Below are 21,155 nucleotides of genomic sequence, written 5' to 3' on the forward strand. Positions count from 1 at the left end.
TTATGTTGTCATGTAATGCACTTTAAGTATGAGCATGTAAGTGGTAGACGATGTATGTTTATTTTGCGATGTAATGCACTTTAAAGTTGTACTCTTTAGTGAAATTTTCGCAGAAAATGAAAAGGGTACTTCTTAGTGAAATTTTGGCAGAATTTCCCTTATTTTTTTGATGCAATCCATACACAATTATAAGATGAATACTTAACCTAAATACAAACATACAAGCATATGGCACATTCATAATAAAAATCCACAATAGTTCACAACGAAAGTCCATATACACAATAGTTCACAACGAAAGTCTATATACACAATAGTTCACAACAAAAGTCCAGAATAGTTAACAATGAACATCCGTTCATAATGAACATCCACAAAGTTCATAATGAAAGTCCCCAATAGTTCATACACACAATAGTCAAATAATGAAAGTCCATATACACAATAGTCCATAATAAAAGTCCATGAAAGTCCATATACACAATAGTCAAATAATGAAAATCCATATACACAATAGTCCATAATGAAAGTCCATAATAGTACAGTAGCATCTACCATAAAGTCCATAATAGTACACTAGCATCTACCACAAAGTCCACAATAGTACCCTCACCGCCTCCTAGTCTTACCCTTACCCTTGTGACCAAGAGCGTCGGTGCCTGAAGTGTAAGGAGAACGTGGGCGACGTAGTCTAGTGCCTATGTAGGCTGAGTCAAGGGAGCGTCCTGGAGCTGAGACAGGTCAAGCTCCTCGGGCCTCTGGTCCCCGTTGTCTTCATCATCGTCGTCCTCATCCTCGGACGCAATTGCTCTAGACCTTGACGGGCCTTTCCTAGACGAACCAACGCCTCCTTCGCGTGGGGATGGAACGTGCACGTCTAGCATCGTGGCTGTGCTGCAACCACAACGAGCAGCCGCACGGCGAAACCGACTTGACAGTCGTTGTTGTGCAAAAACTAGTTAAATGAAAGAATGTAACGTATTAACAAAGTATTTGAAAGAATATTTTGATTCTTGCATCTAGAAAACTTCGTGTCTCGTGGTGTATAACTCTAGGACGGAAATGCTCAATGTCTCTAACCGAGCTTTGGAGGGTACGTCCCTGCAACAAATTTCCAAAATGATTAAGTCACTAAGTCACTATGTCAGTAAATAACTAAATGATCAAGTCACTAACTTAGTAAGTCACTAAACCACTAAATGATTAAGTCACTAACTCATTAAGTCACTAAACCACTAAATGATTAAGTCACTAACTCATTAAGTCACTAAGTCACTAACTCATTAAGTCACTAAGTCGCTAACTCACTAAGTCACTAAACCACTAAATGATTAAGTCACTAACTTACTAACTCACTAAGTCACTAAGTCACTAAACCACTAAATGATTAAGTCACTAACTTACTTACTCACTAAGTCACTAACTCACTAAGTCACTAAACCACTAAATAATTAAGTCACTAAGTCACTAAGCCACTTAACTACTAAATCAATAAATGATGAATGGCACTAAGTCACTAACTAACTAACTCACTAAATCACTAAGTAACTTAACATAGAAAAGTAATCACTAAGTAACTTAACATAGAAAAGTAAGGCAATTGACTTACCATCCTATCTAGGATTGGTCCTGTCTCCACCTGCCTTCCTGCACGAGTACTTTGGTCGTACACTGTGTCTCCATCGTCGGACGACTGGATGTCGGCGTAGTCATCTTGTGTCCGTTGTACCCTCAGTTTGCTACGCGTCACACCTTGGTACCAAGTCTGGTATCGCCTGTACTCACTGTTTGTGTGTGGGTCATCGTTCTTGTCCACGTTGTTGTGGAACTAATCCCATTGCTCAATGTAAGCCTGGTGGAACTCATGCCACTCAGAGACCTTCCGCTTCTTCTTACGATCCATCCTGCACGTCACGTTATATGTTATGAGTTGCCAAACTTTACTTAATGGTAATGGACCATCATGAGATAATTGAAATAGCAAAACACCTACTTGTGTAACTCCACTCTAGTCGAGATCGCAGGAGTTGGCCAAATCTGCCTGATCCCAAACTGACGTGCTACTTGATCAGGCATGTGGAACTCGACAGCATAGAAACATACCAGAGGGCACTTCATCTTGTATAAATTGTCTTCGCTCACACACATGATGCTCACAGCAAAAGGAAGTGCCCCCTCTTCTTCGTACGACTGCCAATTTACCTGCAACATGTCGAAACAAAATGTTAGCTGTTATACTAAAGCAATAGAAAGCATCATTAGAAATAAAATTTACTTACACTATAAGCCGTGAGCGCGTCTAGCTCATTGATGTAATCTAGGTACGCCCGCTCCAACCTCGTGTGGCCAACCTTAACCTGGTCCCAAAGGTACGCCCATGTCGGCTGCCGTCTCGGTGGCTGACCTGGGAACCACGGTCGACGACCCATAGCCTTGGGACGACCAACTGGTAGATGGGCCCACATCCACAACTGCAAATGCCAAAGGAACCAACATGTTGTTCGCGTCACAAGATATGGCTATAAGAAGTGTGCCCCTATATTTGCTAATAAAAAATGTACCATCAATAGAGAAGACGGGACGATAGTGCCTAAAGGCCTCCACACACTGAGGGAAGCACCAGAACGCACGCTCGAATATCTGCCTCGCATCCTTCCAAGCATTTGGTTTTGGGATGTACTCATAATGCATGCTTGGATTCATCGCTTTGATTGTATTGAAAAGCACTGGCGGCTGCTCATACCCAGACTCCCAATCCCCATATATCATCTGCCACGCTCACTGCTTAGTCCTCCAAGCTTTACCATAAGTTATCACATAACCACCATAAATCTCCGCAACGATTCTGATAATTGTCCTAATTTTCATGTTGGGTTGTTCCTTCAATATTCCCATCATCCGTTTGGCAATTAGGGTAGATGTCAATTGCCGATGTCTCACTGTAAGCTCATGGTTAGCACAATTGTGTGGACTGACAATTTTTATGATCTTCCACTTCCCGGTGATATTTTGCTTCCTTGCACAAAACCTCCATGGGCACCGTTCCTTGTCACACACAACTGTGTAACGGCGCTGCGCATATGAATACAAGACCTTGTAAGGTCTCTTCCATATCACCGCAAACGCCTACGACCACCTCTTCAATGCGGGGAGGTTCTTGAATACCCTACCCTCCTCAATCACCATACTAGGGCCGGCCTCAGGAGCTTCTAGGAGCTCATCATCACGTCCTTCTGCAAACGCCTGATCGGAATGGGTAAGATCGCTGAACTCGTGAACTCTCGGATTACGGCGTCCGGGGAAGATACGCTTGAACATCTCAACATCACTCTCTGTCATCTCTCCAACAGGGTGATCATCATCAGAATCAAGATCCACTCCCATCTCGTATGCATCTTCATCATTCATAATTTCAACACTATTGGAGCCACGCAATCCATCTCCACATTGCACTTGCGCAGCAACTGGAGGTACATCCACATTTTCAGGAATGTCTCCTGCAACATCCACATTTTCAAATATGAGTAAAGAACAAATTGATGGATCGAAGGGGGTTAGCTCCCAACAAGAGAAACTGATAAGACACTTACTCGGATGATTCTATGTCAAAAGGATCTCATGAGGAGAATCTGCCACATCATCAACAGTCGGACAAACATCTCCAACTACTTCATTGGGGGCAGATTCAACATCAGGAACTGTAGGTGCAACCTCCACATCCATAGCAGGTTCCGGGACGGGAGGGTCGAAGTGTGCCTGTTGACCCATTGGTCGGGAAAACCAACGAGGAATTGGATCAACTAACACCCGATGAACAACCACTTCCATACATGGGGAATGGCCGTTCATAACCGTTCTCACATATTTCTCCCACTGGTCTGCACACCGAATTGGAACCATCTTCCTTTGAATGTTGAGAGGGGAACCTAGGTGAAGTACGCCCTCGACTGCGATGTCATCATCTCCATGACAATGTAGCTCCTCCCGAGCCCTTGCAACCAACTCACTAAACGAGAGCTTCTCATCGAATATCACAATCTCGCATTGCATGGCAACAAACTTAACACATCCATAGTCATCCTTTTCCACGGTGCCTCCATGATATATGCTCACTACGTTGTCCATCTAGTTCATAAACATAACAACGCACAATTCATTTAGTCCATAATAAATGAAGCATTCTAAGTACAAGGTCTGTAGTATGAAATGAGATACTATCAATTCACTACTAACTACTAACTACTACTAACTAACTATGTCACCTAATATGTACCTAAGTATATAACTACTTAACTAAATACCATAATAACTATATTAATATGTAACTAACTATATATCTAACTACGTAAATAAAATTACATACGAAGAAAATTCTATCTAACTATCTATTTCTCTATCTAACAATTCTATCTTCTTATCTATTTATCTATCTATAATCACATCCACCTAGTTAAATAGTGTCATGAGTATTCTGTATTCCTTCTATCGTTGCAATTCATACACAAAACCTACCAAATTGAATTAGTTTTCATATCTAACAATTCTATCTAACTATCAATTTATCTATCTAACTATTTCATATAACAATTCTACCTACCTATCTAAATTCTAACTAACTATTCTATCTTCCTATCTATTTATCTATCTAACTAATCAATCTATCTAACTATTCTACTGACTACCTAACTATTCTACTAATTAACCATTCTTACCTAACTCACTGTAGGGGACGGCGCACACCGACGGCCAGGGGCGGGGGCGGGCGCCCAGGGGTGGGGGCAGCAGCGGCGCGCTCCGAGGGCGGCGGTGGCGCTGGAGATAGAAGAATAGGTGGAATGAAGAAGCAAGAAAAGAAAGGGACGCTGTTCCTATGGTAGCAGGCTTGGCGCCACTGATCTTGACGCTAAGGCTTCGCCGCTCGCCACGTAAGCCGTCAGTAGCCCACCACGTAAAATCTAGGGGCTAGACCTTGGTGCCATGGAGGCTGGCGCCAAGACGTGTCATCCTGGTGCCAAGCTATGCATTTTTTGAATTAGTTCCGCCGGGGGCGTATTTGTGAAAATTTTTCGAGAAAAGAGCTAAATAAAAAAAAAGTCGGCGTGAGCCACCGAGCACTAGTCCGACTGCCAACCCCCGTCTGCGCACCGCCTAGGGTCGCGGATGCACGGAAGTGCCCGACTGGGCCGGACGTCGCCCTTACCATCAGCGGGCCGTTGCCGCCGCCATGGATGGGCGCCCCAGCATGGCGCCGCTCACAAGGGGCTACCATGGACGAGCGGATGAAACAACTCGCAGGGGCACTGAAAACGGCCGAGACAAAGCTGGAAACCACCTGCTAGCCGCCATGAAGCGCTAGGGAAGGAGGACCGGGCGGAAATGGCGCCGAATCGCCTCGCCGCCACTTTCCTCACGCCCGCGCGGTTCCGGCAGCGTGCCCGGGCGGCGGCGAGTACCCGGTTCTCGTGTGCGCGTCAACCCCGCCCCCGCGTGTGTCATCACCGCTAGCTGGGAAGAAGATGCTGCGGACAAGGCTGCGACAGCTCCTGTGACGACGAGCCGCGGAGAACGTCGATGAAGAGGGGAGGAAGGAAGCCGGCCAGCGGCGGCCGCGTTGCCCCCAGATGCGAAGAAATCCTTACCGCCGGCCATCCTCTCCGGCCGGGCTTTCTGCGCTCCGGCGGCGGCAGGACCGCGACGAACATGTTTTAATCTTCTAAAAATTGGCATCTGGCACTATATGAAACTGCATACATCAACTAGTTGACTGAAAGACTAAAGCCAACGAGAATCCTACAGTTCAACTCCATCAGAAAACCCAATTCATCGATAAGTGCCGCGGAACGATGCCGGTGCCTCCCACTACGCTTCTTGCCTCCTCTGTTCCCGCGGGTTGGTGAGACACTGAGACTCTGTTCTGTTCCCTGAAACTTTTTGGGAAACTAGCTTGAATGGTCCGAGCAAAACTGCTGAAACAAGCTGGGAACTCGCCATAGGCATTGAAACCAGCTTGGCTAATGCCAGTTATTACTTGAAGGAGCTGTACGTCGCAAAAGAAAAGTAACAACAACTTTTTTTAATCTTTTTTTGCGAAGAAGAAATGAGCAGTGAGATGGTTACCGAAAGAACAACAGAGGGTCCGAGGGGTTTAACTAGGCACAACGTTTAGCAGATGCGGTGTCAACGTCTGCAACATCACTCTAGTTCATTGGGTACATCATGAAATATAATTTGATAATGCATCTATATGATATCGTAAATTTTAATACATTTTTTCCTATAAAAATGTATCAAAGGTACGATGCAATTGGATTGCTCTACGGAATGGGCGCCACGGGTACATAATTACGTATCCAGAGCAACTATGCAGTGCAAGATACAGTGCCGATCACTCAAGAGCTGGTTCCGTGCCCTACTGCTCCGTGCTCTGTAGCGTTGGGGGTAGTCCGGGCTACCGGATCTATCCTATCCAGTACGTCCTGGCCCTGTTTTGGCATGTGTTGACTCCATGATTTCGCTGGTCCATCCATCTCCTACCTACTCCACTCCACTGCAGAAAAAACATCAGGAGCTGCACCTGCACGGATGTAATAAGGTAAAAAATCTGATTTTGAAATATCATTGCTTACCCTACTGCTCAACTCGGTGGTTATTTTGCACTGTGCTCTTTCTGGCTCTTGAGTGATTTGCCTTTTACTTTTTGGTCAACATGCGTTTGACTCTTTTGTAAGCAACTTGGGGTATGTAGAGGTAGAGGGTATCTTTTACTTAAACATCGCCTTTCCAAGCACCATTGAGTGGTTGTGGGTTAGCTTGTGAGTATCGTGCAGGAGGTGTTAGGAGAGAGAGAAGAAACTTGTAGTTTTGAAACACTTCGAAAGTCCAACGATGCCCTCTACCTCTACACACCCAAAAGTAGAAAAATGAAGCACCTAAAATGGAGACGGGAAATGCAATCGACGGCTGCACATACCGAACCAAGTTCCTGGTTCCCTCACGTTTCACATTGGGGATGGAGCCATGGAGGCATCATATCCCAGTGCACCGGTGCACACCTTCACTTGTGGAGCACAGCAACCCACGGCACACACCGCCACTCCGGCCAACGCACATGTTAGGCTGCTAGCATCAGCTCAATAATTAAAGCCCGCCCGCTGTTCACGACGACCCCAGCTGCCGGCTCCGCGATGGCCGTCGCCGCCGGCGCTCTGCTGGTGCTGGCAGCCGCCGCGGCGGTGCTCTGCTCGTCGGCGACCGGCGATGACGTGTTCGGCGCCGCCCAGAGCACCGGCATCGGCCATGGCCGCCCGGTGGTCCCGGCGGTGTACGTGTTCGGCGACTCGCTGGTGGACGCCGGCAACAACGACTTCCTGCCGCCGCCGGCGCCCAGGGCCGTGCCCCCGAACGGCGTCGACCTCCCGCGCACCGTCCTCCGGCGGACCGGGCGCTTCACCAACGGCTACAACCTCGCCGACATCACAGGTACGCTCCCGCTCCCCGCCCCTGCAGTGTCTCTTAGACTCCTCTGCTCCGGCGAGGTGGTGACCCTGTTCTGTTCTGTCCCCTGAAATTCTTTGGAAACTAGCTGAATGGTTCAAGCAAAACCTGCTGAACTGAAACTCGCTGGGAACTTTGCCATAGGTATTGAAACCAGCTTGTTTCCAAAATGGTAAATGAACAAGCTGGCTAATGGCAATTATTACTTGAAGAAACTCTATGTCGCCCCAAAAAAATAGTGATAGAAATCAACTTTTTTATTTTGCGAAGAAGAAATGAGCAGTGCAGTGCAGCAAGAATAACAGAGGGGCCGACGGGTTTAGTTATGCACAATGATTAGCAGCTGGGGTGTCAATATGTTTGGAGGTACCATTATTGTAGTACTACTAGAAACACATCAATTGGATTAGATAGCAATTGTTGTAGTGAGATTGCTATGTGTACACAAAGTGGGCATAAACTTGGAGTAAGGGCCTGCTTGGTTGCAGGCCACGGTCTGCAAAACTTGTGCGGCGACGCCACAAAACGGCGCAGAAAAAGAGCACCGCCGTTTAGGCGTGGAAGGCGCAAAAATGAACTGCATCTCGTGTGGCGCGCTGAAGCTTTGAAGCCAACCAAGCACTAGCCAGCATCTTGTGGCGACGACGTACACGAGGCTTGGCGAAATGTGGCTAAGTTTCATATTTTGTTGCTATGGTGAAAATTTTATACTCTGGCCCTGTCTAGGAATACTTTCCACGAAATAGGGTAACAATTTCTAAAAGCAGACCCTGTTACATGGCGCGTGACATTTGCTGCTGTGATTGAATAATGAATAGCACGCCGCCACGGAAAGCATTTGGCGCCATGGTAGCTATTCGCATAAGGAGCCTACAAGTACAACGATGAAGATCATACTGCTGTTGGTAGTATTAGGCCATGCGTTTGAACAACAAAGCCACATAGAAGAATCCATTTGCGAAAAGTGTTTTCAAAAGGGTGTAAAGATTTCTTAACAGTGAAATTTTAGTGTATGTACTAATGTTACATATAATCGCAGCACAGCACCTGGGATTCAAGATGAGCCCACCCGCTTACCTCTCACTGACACCGTTATTAAGCTTCGATCTCCTACGAGGCCGAGGTGGTGCCAACTATGCATCTGGTGGATCTGGCATCCTGGACATCACTGTAAGTCAATCAAATTAGCCCTAGTGCTGTACTTGACAAATTTCCCTCAGACATCTGCTTGATATTTTGAACAACGATACAGTCTCTAAAGGGGAATAGCTTTCCAATAAATCTACATATATTATTTTCAATTGTCCAATCTAAATACTTCGAACGGTATTGATAGTTTCTTTGCAAGGAAAATATTTTGTCAGTCAAAGATTTAAAAGTTTGATCTCAAAGACTTCACAAGAACATGAAGAATTCTTTTACTAGAGCCAGCACTGTCGGAATTTAAGTCAAGCCAAATATAAAGAGGGGCATGAACCTTTCTCATCCTTCCCATGTACTCCCTCCATTTCAAGTCATTCCAACATTCTTGGAGAGTTAAAATATCTCAAATTCGACCAAATTTATACAATAAAGATATTCATGATACCAAATAAGTACCATTAGTTTCTTCATTAAATATATTATATATTTTCATAGTATATCTATTCGGTGCCATAAATTTTTATGATCCTCTCTATAATTTTGATCAAACATAAAATGGTTTGTCTCCAAGAAAGTTGGAATGGCTTATAATTTGAAAAAGAGGGAGTATTTCTCAAGAATTTACTTGGTCTTCCTTACCAAATTTGTCAAGCACAGTTTGATTCACATATATAGCCTGCCCTCTTCTGCGTCTGTCATCGAGTGCTTCTTCTACTAGGAGCCAATATCACATTTGCTAAGGATTATTTATGCGTTCTCACTTAAAATTGTATACAAGTGGTCACAGTAATGGTAGTTTTGGTCAGTAAGTTAGTTCATTATATCCTTTTTCCCCGCGGAAAATCAAAATTAATTTTATCAAATACAATTCTTAGTTGACCCAATGATAAAAAAAAAGCAAAACTTGCATCCGTACTGAGCACTACTGTTTCAAGTAAACATTCCTCTACTATGGACATGGATGCAGGGGAACGGATCGGTCATCCCCCTGAGCAAACAAGTCCAGATGTTCGCAGAGACCAAGGCAACGATCATTCGAACTGGCCTGGTGGATCGGGAGACGCTGGACGACCTGCTGACCCGGTCCCTGTTCCTCATCAGCACCGGCGGCAACGACTTCGACGCCTTCGACAACGGTGTGCCCCAGAGCCAGGCGCCAGAGTTCATCGCCGGCATGGTCGCCGTTTACCTCAAGCATATCAAGGTCTGCACGTGTGTTTGTATTCTCAATTGGAAAAAGTCCAAATTACTCCCTTCAAATATAGCGAAAGTTCAGATATAACTCCCTAAACTATGTTTTGGTTCAATTTACCCTCTAAACTATGCTATTTGGTTCAACTTGCCCCATAATGCAATTTGTCATTTTTATTTCTCCATACATGGGCAATGCAATTTGTCATTTTTATTTCTCCATACACAAGTTGAATTTTAATTTGAAACTTTGCAGGATGGTAGTGAGCATCATAATCTATATCAGAAAGTATTTTATAAATTTTTCATCATTAGGTTCTATATAATTTTGTATCTGAAGGATAAATTTTATTATTAAATATCATATCCTATCAAAATAATGATAAAAAATCATGATATATTTGTTTAACATGTCTTATGATGTCTGCTATCATCTTGCAAAATTTGAACTTAAAACTCTACTTGTGCATGGAGAAAAAAAAAGACAAATTGTGTTAATGTCTAAATTGAACCAATTAGCATAGTTTCGGGAGTAAACTGAACCAAGAAATACTTTAGGGTAAACTGAACCAAGAAATACTTTAGGGGGTAAACTGAACCAAGAAATACTTTAGGGGGTTATCCAAACTTTGGTTATACTTGAGGGGAGTAATTTGGACTTTTTCCTTCTCAATTTCTCATGCATCTTGCCAATGACTAATCATACTACTGCTAATAGCCTCTCAAGATCAACAAGTTCATGTGCAGGAGTTGTACGAGCTTGGAGCACGGAGGCTGGCCCTTCTCGACATGTTGCCCGTCGGGTGCTTGCCGAGCCAACGAGCCATCACGGCCAATGGCGAGTGCGACACCAATGGCAACTCCATGTCACAGATGTTCAATGCCCTCCTCCGGACCGAGATTGCGAAAGCCGTTGTGACCTCCATGCCAAGCTTGAAGTACTCCATCGCCAGCTTGTACAACACCTACACCGACATGATCGCCAACCCGGCGCTGGCCGGTAAGCACAAAGATTTTGCACAAAAGATATTAAAGTATCTAATGTATTTTCTTAAAAATGCAAATTAGGCCATTACATTTTGGTACAAAGATTTTTTTCAAAAAAAGAAAGTCTAATAAAAAAATCACATGTTTGTGCTAACTATTGGTTGGATTGATCATATGATCACCAGGATTTCATGAGGTGAAGAGAGGGTGTTGTGGCAGCGGCAAGTTCAACGGCGAGGTGCCATGCACGGTGATCTCCAACCTCTGTGCGAACCGCGACGAGTACCTTTTTTGGGACATGGTGCACGGGACACAGGCTGCTTACCGCTGGGCTGTCCTCGCCTTCTTCTACGGTCCGACGAGGGATGCTGAGCCTATCAACCTTGCACAGCTGATGCAAGAACCGTTGTCCATGGTGGAAGCTCCCTACTCCTCCACATAATGGTGTTATTTTTTGATAATGAAATAAACAAGAATATCATAGCCTATACCTTTGAGAATGCATGTAGCCAACAATTCTACAGAGAATCGGCAAATGCTAGACCAAACAAAATCTTAATTCGTCCATCTTTCCAAAAGGAATAAAGACAAGTTATAACTGAAGAGCTCTGTTAAAATGTGCCATAGTTCCTGATGATGATGGACAACTGCCAACCATAATGGAATGATCATTTCTAAATATTGTTATACATGATTAAGCTTTAAGGCTAACCAGAGTTGGCAAAGATGGTAAAGGTGTTTGAGGAGAAGGAAATGTGTTTGCTTGTCTCATGATTATAAGCCAATACAGTCAACGTAGCACTCAATGGCAAGGAGGATCGGTGCCAAGAAGGGATTCTTAGGTTCGTACGATCGGGATGCCGGGTGAAGTCATGGGTGAGCCCACACCAGTACCATATACATGGAGAGGACAAGATGCACAGATGGGTGATGACGATGGTGTGTTGAGAATCAAAGATAAAGGGATGCCGACGCATGTTACAATACAAACCCGTGAAGTGAGACCAGGAGGACCTTGTGGGTAATCTTTTTATTGAGAGATGCTTTTGGTTGAGCTTTTGGAGCTGCTTTTGGTTGAGAGATGGTGCTGGTGTGCGCTTTTGGGAGCTGCTTTGGTTGAGAGATGAATATTACTGGAGCGCTTATTGGCAGCAGAGCACCGTAACACTCACACACTCTCTGGCGGCGCATGGGGTCAGACGCAGCAGCCGGCCGACCACGCCAGTGGCGGCCCTCTCCGTCCCCTCTCTCCTCCCACGGGCAGCCAGTGGACCAGGGCCGGCCCTTGGGGGGGGGGGGGGCAGGGGGGGCGGCTGCCCTGGCCCCCCAAATCCCAGGGGCCCCACCCCAGGTGCAGGCCTGTCCAGGTGTCAGGTTAGGTAGCAGGAGCCAGGACTGCAGGAGGTCCAGGTACTCGAGTGCAGGAGGTCCAGGTACTCGAGTGCTTTTGGCTTTTGGGCTGGCCGGGCGACGTCTTACGTAATTAGCGATTCGGACGATAGGTCACCTAGGTACGCACAACAGATCGCACGCAATTAGGCAGTGCATCCTAGCCTCCTGGTACCGCAGCGCCGCCGCCGCACGCGGCACGCCGCACTACCGCAGTGCCGGCTAGGGACGTCACCGCACGCGTGCTGCGCGCCTGCGCCCGCGCTCCTAGTGCATGCACGCGCGATCCTCGTCGTGACTCGTGCCATCGTGCGCGTGTTGTTCCTGTTCGACTGCGTCAGCACACAGGTACACTGCTCGATTACCAATTCCCCAATTCTCCATATCATTAATTATTAATTCACAAGTTATTTAATCTCAACTGATTTATAACTACTGTATATTTATAATAATTTCAGCACAGTGGGAATTGGGATATCATGTCGTCTAGAAAATATAAATCAGGCTGCGAGAAAAGGAAAAAGAAAAGACGTGTGGATGAGTTGATAGAATCACAGAGAGGAGCTATGGATAAATTTTGCAAGAGTTATCATGGCTCTAAGAGTAATACGGGCGCCTCGACGAACCCAGATGAGTTGGCAATAGTTGTTGCGGATGAACCAACTAATGGGAATCAGGAAGAAAATGTTAACATCAACGTCGATGATAACAATGTAAGTGACTCTCAGACCACAGTAAATGCATCAGGTGCACATGCACAGTCTGCTAATGTTGATGAGGAACCAATTTACACTTCAGATATTTATGATCCAAGAAATTGGGATAATCTTGATAATAAAGCAAGAGACATGTTAGTCGAGAAAGGGCCTATAAGAGAAGAAAATATCAAATTTCCTCTAGATGCTGCCTCAAGACATTTTTCATATGCTCATTATTCTAGAAAATTAAGCAATGGAGAGGTACATGATAGAAAATGGTTAGTTTATTCAAAGCATGTTGACAAAGTTTTTTATTTCTGCTGTAAGATCTTCAAGTCTAGCACTAGCAAGAGTCCTAGTTCCTTAGCAAGTGATGGGTTAAGAAATTGGAAGCATATCAGTGAGAAGCTTAAAGAACATGAAAATAGTGTTGAGCATATTAGTAACATGAATAGTTGGAATGAATTAAGAGCTAGACTGCGGAAAAAGGAAACAATTGACAAAGAATTGCAGCAGCAAATCACAAAGGAGAAAGAACGGTTGAGGCAAGTTTTGTTAAGAATAATAGCCATTGTGAAATTTCTTGGTAAACGCAATTTGGCTTTCAGAGGAAGCAGTGAGCAGCTTTATAATGATAGTAATGGTAATTTCTTAGCTTGTGTTGAGATGATTGCAGAATTTGACTTGGTAATGCAAGACCACCTTAGACGTATTCAGAACAAAGAAATTCATTATCATTATCTTAGTCACAAAATTCAGAATGAGTTGATCTCTCTTTTGACTTCTGATATCACAAGTTATATCATAAAGATTGTTAAAGAGGCCAAGTATTTCTCTGTTATCCTAGATTGTACCCCTGATGTCAGTCATCAAGAACAAATGAATTTATTAGTTTGATGTGTTAATTTGTCTGATGGCAAGATAAAAATTGAGGAGTACTTTTTGGGGTTCTTGAAGGTGGATGACACATCTGGTATGGGGCTTTTTAATGTATTGCTTGAATCTATGGAGTCCTTTGGTCTAAATATTAGTGACATAAGGGGTCAAGGATATGACAATGGTTCTAATATGAAAGGAAAATACAAAGGGGTAAAAACACGGTTACTTGATATCAATCCAAGAGCATTGTATATGCCATGTGCGTGCCATAGTCTAAATCTTACTCTTTGTGATATGACAAAATCTAGTGGGAAAGCTGTTTCATTTTTTGGAATTGTTCAACGCTTATATGTGTTATTTGCTGGTTCTATGAAAAGATGGAATGTTTTGCTTAAACATGTTCCTAGTCTAACTGTGAAATCATTATCCAATACTCATTGGGAGAGTCGAATCAAAAGTGTTACAGCAATAAGATATCAAGCTACTGAGTTAAGATATGCTTTGTCTGAGTTACATCATGATTCTGACGTTGAATCTAAGGATAGAAGTGATGCAAAAAATTTATTTGATACACTTGGAAGCTTTGAGTTTCTAATTGGTATGGTTATCTGGCATGATATTTTATTTGCTGTAAATAAAGTGAGCAAGAAGTTGCAATCACCAGCCATGTGCATTGACTCTACTTTGAAGCAAATACAAGGTATAATGCAATACTTTGAGAATTACACAAATGAGGGGTTTTCTTCTAGTCTGATCATCGCCAAAGGTATTGCAACAGACATGGGTGTGGAGGCATCATTTCCTGAAAAATGTCGTGCTACGAGGAAGAAACAATTTGATGAAAGTAATTGCCAAGAAGAAATTCTTGAAGCTGAGAAAGCTTTTGAAGTTGAATATTTTTTTTTGTTTTGGTTGATATGGCAATCGCTTCTTTGAAGAACATATTTGAAGAACTCATGATGTTTAAAGATATATTTGGATTTTTGATGAGCTCAAGCACTTTGAAGTTATTAAATGATAATGAACTTGAAGAATGTTGCATTAAATTTGCAGAAACCTTTTCTTTTGATGGTTCATCTGATGTTGAGGTATATGATCTTATTTCTGAATTGAAGATTATGAAATTCACTTTGCCAGATGACGTAATGTCTGCTATGGAGATTTTTGAGCATGTCAGAGATGTGGATTGTTATCCTAATGTCCCCATTGCTTACCGACTCTTATTTACTGTGCCTGTGACTGTCGCATCGGCTGAAAGAAGCTTTTCAAAGTTGAAGTTATTGAGGAACTATTTGAGGTCAACAATGACTCAGGAGAGGTTAAATGGTTTGGCAACATTATGCATCGAGAAGAAATTGTTGGATGAGATTGACATAAACTCTATCATAAGTGACTTTGCATTGAGGAATGTTAGAAGAAACTTTTAAGGTAATATGTATAAATAATTTGATATGAATATTGCTTTTAGATACATTTAATTATGTCTTGGTAATATTTTATATATATTTGTATAATATTTATATTAAAAGGCCCTAAATTTTACTTTCGCCCCGGGCCTCCCAAATCTTAGGACCGGCCCTGCCAGTGGTGGCGGCGGCGCGAGCTCCCAGTAGGGGCGGCAGTGCGAGCTCTCCACGGGCAGCTGCGCCTGCTCCCCCGGCGGGCAGCCGCGCGAGCTCCCTGCAGGTGGCCGCGCCTACTCCCTTGGTGGCGGTGCGAGCTCCCCGCGGGCAGCTACGCGAGCTCCCCTGGTGGGCCTACTCCTCCGGCCCTGCACTGTGGACGAGAGAGGCTGGTGAGGGGTGGAATGGATGCAGGAGCTCGAGGGGAAGCCGAGGGCACGAGGAATTAGTCGGAGGCCTACCCACGATGGCGAATCGGGGCCGGCGATTAGCTCAGGTCGGCGGTAGAGGCGGGCGGAGGCGGTCGTTGGGAGCTGGCACGGCGAGGGAGAGCAGCGGCCGAGTGGCAGAGGAGCTGTGGGTCGACAAGGGGAAGCCGTGGATGCGGCGAATCGACCAGAGATGCGCCGTGGGTGACGAATCGTTGGTACTGGCAGTAGGAGGAGGAAGAAGAAGGGGGCTCGTCAGTGAGAGAGAAAGAGGGTTGAGTGGGGTGGACTATGAATGACATGTGGGATCTGCTCGTAAGTATTTCCTAAAAGCCACAACTACTCAACCAAACGGCTTTCAGCTCTCTCACAGCTTACATAAACTTTTCCACAGCCCACAGTTTCTTTTTCAAAAACCACAGGTCAACCGAACAGACCCGAAGTGACACACATCAACATCGGAGAGCTTTTCTTACTGTGTAAGAAATAATAAGCAAGGAATCATGCTTTGGAAAACATGCAATGTGCCTTGTGGTTTTGGCCTAAAAAGGAAGCTCCTGTAGGTAGGTGTGGTACTATTGCAAAACTTACATCAATGAAAAGTGAAGTGGAGAAGATACCACTTGTGGTAGAACTATGGATGGAATATATGAAAAAATACCCTCAAGAGATATTTTGTACAATGTAATTACTGTATGGCTATTTTGGATGCCCAAAATATCTCTATAAATATTGAGGGGGCTAGTGTAGAGTGACTAGGATGGCAGGCTCGCTATGCCGTGCCTGTATACTGCACTGCTGCACGCATATGATTGTCTAATTAACATCTCGAAGTATTATAAGCTGCATAGCAAAAGTACTGTATTTAGTTTTTTTTCTCATATATAGAAGCTGCGGTTACAGCCTCATCAAACTTAAATCTAATAGATGGCCATGTTCTAACAGAAAAACACTTCAAATAATCATTTCCTCATGCAGTCGTACATTAGTAATTTCGTTTGAAACAAAAAAGGAAAATGATCTGTTATCTGTAACAAAATAAACCATCTTGGTAGAAACTTTATGACCTCCGCAGCAACCAACGCACCAAGTAGAGCAAAAAACTGCAAGGAATGTGAGTTTTTTTTGAGATATTTTGAGTAATTATAACACTTTGTAGTAACAATAAATTAAAACCGACTACAAACTTGCACATATTCTAGATTTTTATCACAATCTAAATTTGTCCAATTGAAACCTGGGATGACCGTGAAATACATTTGATGAACTTGCAACAATGCACAGATAAGCTTCGCATATACATAACTAATGGAACTAAATCAAATAAGCAACGATCAAACCACTGTCATATAAACCCTACTATAGTAGGCTAATGTGAAATGTTAGACTCCAAATATCAAACAATGGAAATAAATATGTTTCAACAGTACATGACTAAAACGTTGCCTATGTGCACTTTGATTTGGCAAATTAATAGGTTGCTTCAGTCATAGAGTAACACAACGTTGACACAAACATGTAATAGAAAACTCAAGATCAAAAGATAAACCGGTAGGATTATGGTGTAGACTTATATTGATCATTATTGCTCAAACCTATAAACATGAAATAATAATAAGATAACACTTTAGAATTCTGACCCTCTCTAATTACATGAAACTGAAATTCTTAACAAAAAAAATAGAGTTCACAGCAACTAAATCCACTTTTGTAGGCGCTGGGATGCCCATATACACTGCACAACATACAAGAAACATAACATATCTCATGGAGAAACAGAACTATGTGCTGAAAAGCAACCCAGATGACAACATTTAGCCAATTAGGCATATTTTCAGGCTACACTCAAAAGCTACATATATGATTTCTAACACAAAGCAAAACTTGTAATACAAATTATAGTGTTGACGAACCAAAAAGGTAAATTTGTTAAAGAAACACTAAATTTCTGTAAAGTTTAAGACAATCAATTTTGACTGCAGCTAACTAAATGCAATGGGGCTCTAAAAAATAATAATGAGACAGAGAGAAATTTCAGTTTGGGATAGATGAAACATTTCCATTTCAATTCAGTGATGCACCGGTTCCAATCAGCACTGCCGCATCGTGCAGGTTTTGACATGAAAATTGAAAGAAAACAAAATTGATGACCATATAACACTGACATCCAACTTTTAGTGGTCTTGTATACAATTAGAAAATTAAATAACTTATTGTCACCGTGGATAGATGTAAATGAGTACCTAGAACCAGAGAACATAGGAGATGTTATCCCATAACCAAACATAACATGACCATCTTCACTTGCAGCATGAAGCCAAGGAATTTGATTTATAAATTAGCAAATAGAAATGAAGCTGCTGAGATGATTAGGTGCATCAGAATGAATGAAGTAGTATGTAGATGTAGCCACATCTAAGTTTTCCGAAACACTTAAAGAGATAGGACTGAAGTTTTTAGAGGAAGGGGACTGTAGTGACGCATTGTCCACCTGCTGGTTTGCTGGCCGACGACCAACGCAGCTCCAGTGGTGCCCGGGCACGCACCCACACGGGAGGAAGGGCGAGGAGCTAAGGAGAGGAACGATGGGCAAGGTGCTCGCGCAGCGGCGTGCTCGGCAAACTCTGGCTTCCTAGAAACTGCAGCCGCGTGGTTTTCATACATAGGACGCTGAGGCCAAGGGGGTAATGGCGGCACCACCTATAATCGGCAAACCTCCACACGAATCTGGCGTCCTCGCGTCTCTCCCTACCATGTCTCCATCTCCTCCTCAACTGCCGCCTTGGCTGCACCCTGGGCCAAAACAGGTGGAGGAGTCAAAGCTTGATGCAGCGGGGTGGTCCCACTAGTTTTGCGGCTACTACCCGTGTCAGGGATGAGGAAGGAGAGGATGGGGGCGAGCGAATTGCCCGTGCCACCGCCGCTGCTGGGTTGCACAGGGAAGACATCGACGCGGTGTCAGAGTTGGCAAAGACAGAGGACGACAACCCTGGGGTGCACTGCGGATCTGCAATGCCCATTCCAAAGGGAACAACGGCTCGATTGAATAGCGCTTGTCTGCCATCGCCGCTCCGCGCGTGTGGCCACCGCCGGCCCGCCACCATGACCACCTGAGGCAGCCTCAGCTACAGCGTCGCATTCTCCAGCGTTGTCGTGCCTTGCACGTGCATCGCACAGGCCAGCTTGTGGCCAGCAAGGCAGCAGTTGCAGCACCCAACTCCGCTACCCAACCGCCTCCCCAGATCTCCACCCACTGCCAAGCCCTTTTTGCACGAGCTTGGATCCCACCAGCAGAGAGAAGGCGGAAGGTCTCGGGCAGCAGCATCACCAACCATCGGGCTCAGGCGGAGGAGGTGAGATTTTTTTTCTTTTGGCAGAGCGAGTCCAACATAGAATACAGTCTCCTTTCCTTGATTTTGTGGGGAGGCAAGGATGACACTCATGGTCATGAACACACGACGAGCAAGTGGTGCCCCACTGACTGCTTGACTCTTTGACTGTATTCCTACGTGTGAAGTAGACGCGATGAGCAACTACGGTAATACGCGACACATGTTGCAATTCTATTGGTCAACAGTGACAAACACTAACTTGAGGCCTCCCTTTGTTAGGGAATTCTTCTGCTCTAGGAGGTTAGCTATAGTTATTTTGGGAGAAGTCTAGGAAGACACATGAGCAAAGAGGAGACAAAAAAAAATTGTAGAAGGATCCATTTTCTTGTATGCTAGAATAATCAATGTGAGATGAGGGAAACAATCATATGTAATCCTTTCTCCTGACTCATCTAGAGGTAATGGAAAACAAGTTTGAAGATATCCTCATCTCCATCTCTTGTGGTTCTCTTTCTTGTATGACAATTCGATTGGTTCCTTTGCAAGTCTTTTGACATTTTTGTGATTTGTATTGGATTTCATGATATGTGTGGGATTTTGAGTGATGAGAATTGACATCATATATAGACGATCTGGTTAAGACGATGCTGCATATCCATTAGCTCATATGAAGCTGGTGAAAGATTTGCCTTGTTCTGAACCTTTTTTTTGGGTGTTTCAATGAAAAAAGGGATACTTTGTGGAGACAACCATTAGCATTGTCGTAGAACTATGGCATGTGAGAAGAAGTTCCAACAAACTTATAATTATTCACTCTCATGAGCTTAACAAAATCAAAGTTTTTTTCTTGTTTTCTTTCCATTTTCAAGCTTCCAAAAACCATGGAACTTTCTCATGATCACGAGAAACGATTCTTCTTTGGAAATGATATCTAAACTTGTATATACGTGTCCTCCAAGTTATGTGGGATTTGAAGTTGATTTGGTCTAAGTTTGGTTATTTTTGGAGAAGGCTGGGTTGCATTTATTATTATCATTTTTTACTTTTGTTTTTGCGTCTGGACCTTCAGCATATACCTTGGCCTAGATAGGACCTTGAGTCCTTGACACTTGCATTTATGGTGGCACTACAAGCACTTACTAGGGTTTGTTTCGTTATAGCTTGGCAGGCAGCTGCGTAGTGAGGCGGCAATCTTGACCCTAGACCGAGGAAATCATGCGCCCCGCTGCCCGTGCCAGATAGCTTTCTCTGGATCCCAATAAAACAACCACTTATTGCACATGGAGGTTTGTTCATTATCTTGGTTTTCCTTGTTCAAATCCTCGACAAGACTTTGAACCACCACTTACTGGTTGTGTTCTTTAAAATTTGGATGAACACCATGATTGGACTTGATCAAAGTATCTGCTCAAGCTATTTCTAGTTTAGTGCAAACCATGATTGCACCTTGACCAAACCATCCTCCTAGGATATTTCCTGTGCTGTTTTTACCATTTATTGATTTTCTGTGCTGTTTTCACTATTCTCATCAGCTCTTGCTTTGGTTGTTTTTTCTGTTTTTTATACTTTGATTTGAGGAATTTCTAGTCATGCTCCTAGTGCATAGTACCTCCACTATATTTATGTAAAATTGGCCAATTACATGAGAGTTGCGTTCGGTGAAAATTAGTACAAGTCACTCAAGAAGTTGGTAGAGGCTCCTATATATTCACCCCTATCTAGTCATCTTCTTGGCCCTTTTGGACCGAATAAGTGAGTCTATGTAGATTGAGGATTCTATCATGAATCAGTTCCTAAGATAAATCTGCTTGTGCACGATATCTTTATATTAAATGAAAGAACTTCAGTTAGCAATCCACACATCGTTATAAGTGTGCAATGCCTTCATGTGTGGTGTTCCATGGGAAGCGGAACAGCTAAGCGACTTCATATTCATCATGCTTGCATGGCCAATAAATTTTAACAGATAAATACGGGATACCAACCTATGGTCACTCCACCAAAAATAGTGTCCAACCATGCTCTGTTTGGATTATGAACGGTCGATTTGTTTGCTTAACTATTGCCTCCTTGAGTCAGAGTCATGAATCTAATTCCTGTAATGTAATGGGGAACATTTTCTATTTATAAATATGTTTATTTTTTATATGAAAATGAATCTTATTGTGCAAAAGCGCTGGCGCGCGGAGCATGAGGCCTCAAGTCCAGGTG

At 43.7% G+C, this 21,155-nt stretch overlaps 1 protein-coding gene across 4 annotated transcripts in view; it reads left to right on the plus strand.

Annotated features, from left to right (window-relative positions):
• The first annotated feature begins 6,803 nt into the window (after positions 1-6,803).
• Positions 6,804-21,155, plus strand: part of LOC106804096 (GDSL esterase/lipase At5g33370) — a 27,780-nt gene continuing 13,428 nt past the window's right edge. Inside the window, exons 1-5 of one of the 4 annotated variants that reach the window (XM_004962669.3) lie at positions 7,025-7,479; positions 8,539-8,664; positions 9,605-9,841; positions 10,547-10,828; positions 11,001-11,418. In XM_004962669.3, coding sequence (XP_004962726.1) covers positions 7,185-7,479; positions 8,539-8,664; positions 9,605-9,841; positions 10,547-10,828; positions 11,001-11,257 — 1,197 coding nt within the window. In that variant the 5' untranslated portion in view covers positions 7,025-7,184 and the 3' untranslated portion in view covers positions 11,258-11,418. Of the gene's footprint in view, positions 7,480-8,533; positions 8,665-9,604; positions 9,842-10,546; positions 10,829-11,000; positions 11,419-21,155 lie in introns of those variants that run through there. The other 3 variants (XM_004962670.3, XM_004962671.3, XM_014804906.2) reach the window with 3 other exon arrangements.

The sequence above is a fragment of the Setaria italica genome, chromosome III, assembly GCF_000263155.2.
Source record: "Setaria italica strain Yugu1 chromosome III, Setaria_italica_v2.0, whole genome shotgun sequence".
NCBI classification, from domain to species: Eukaryota; Viridiplantae; Streptophyta; class Magnoliopsida; order Poales; family Poaceae; genus Setaria; species Setaria italica.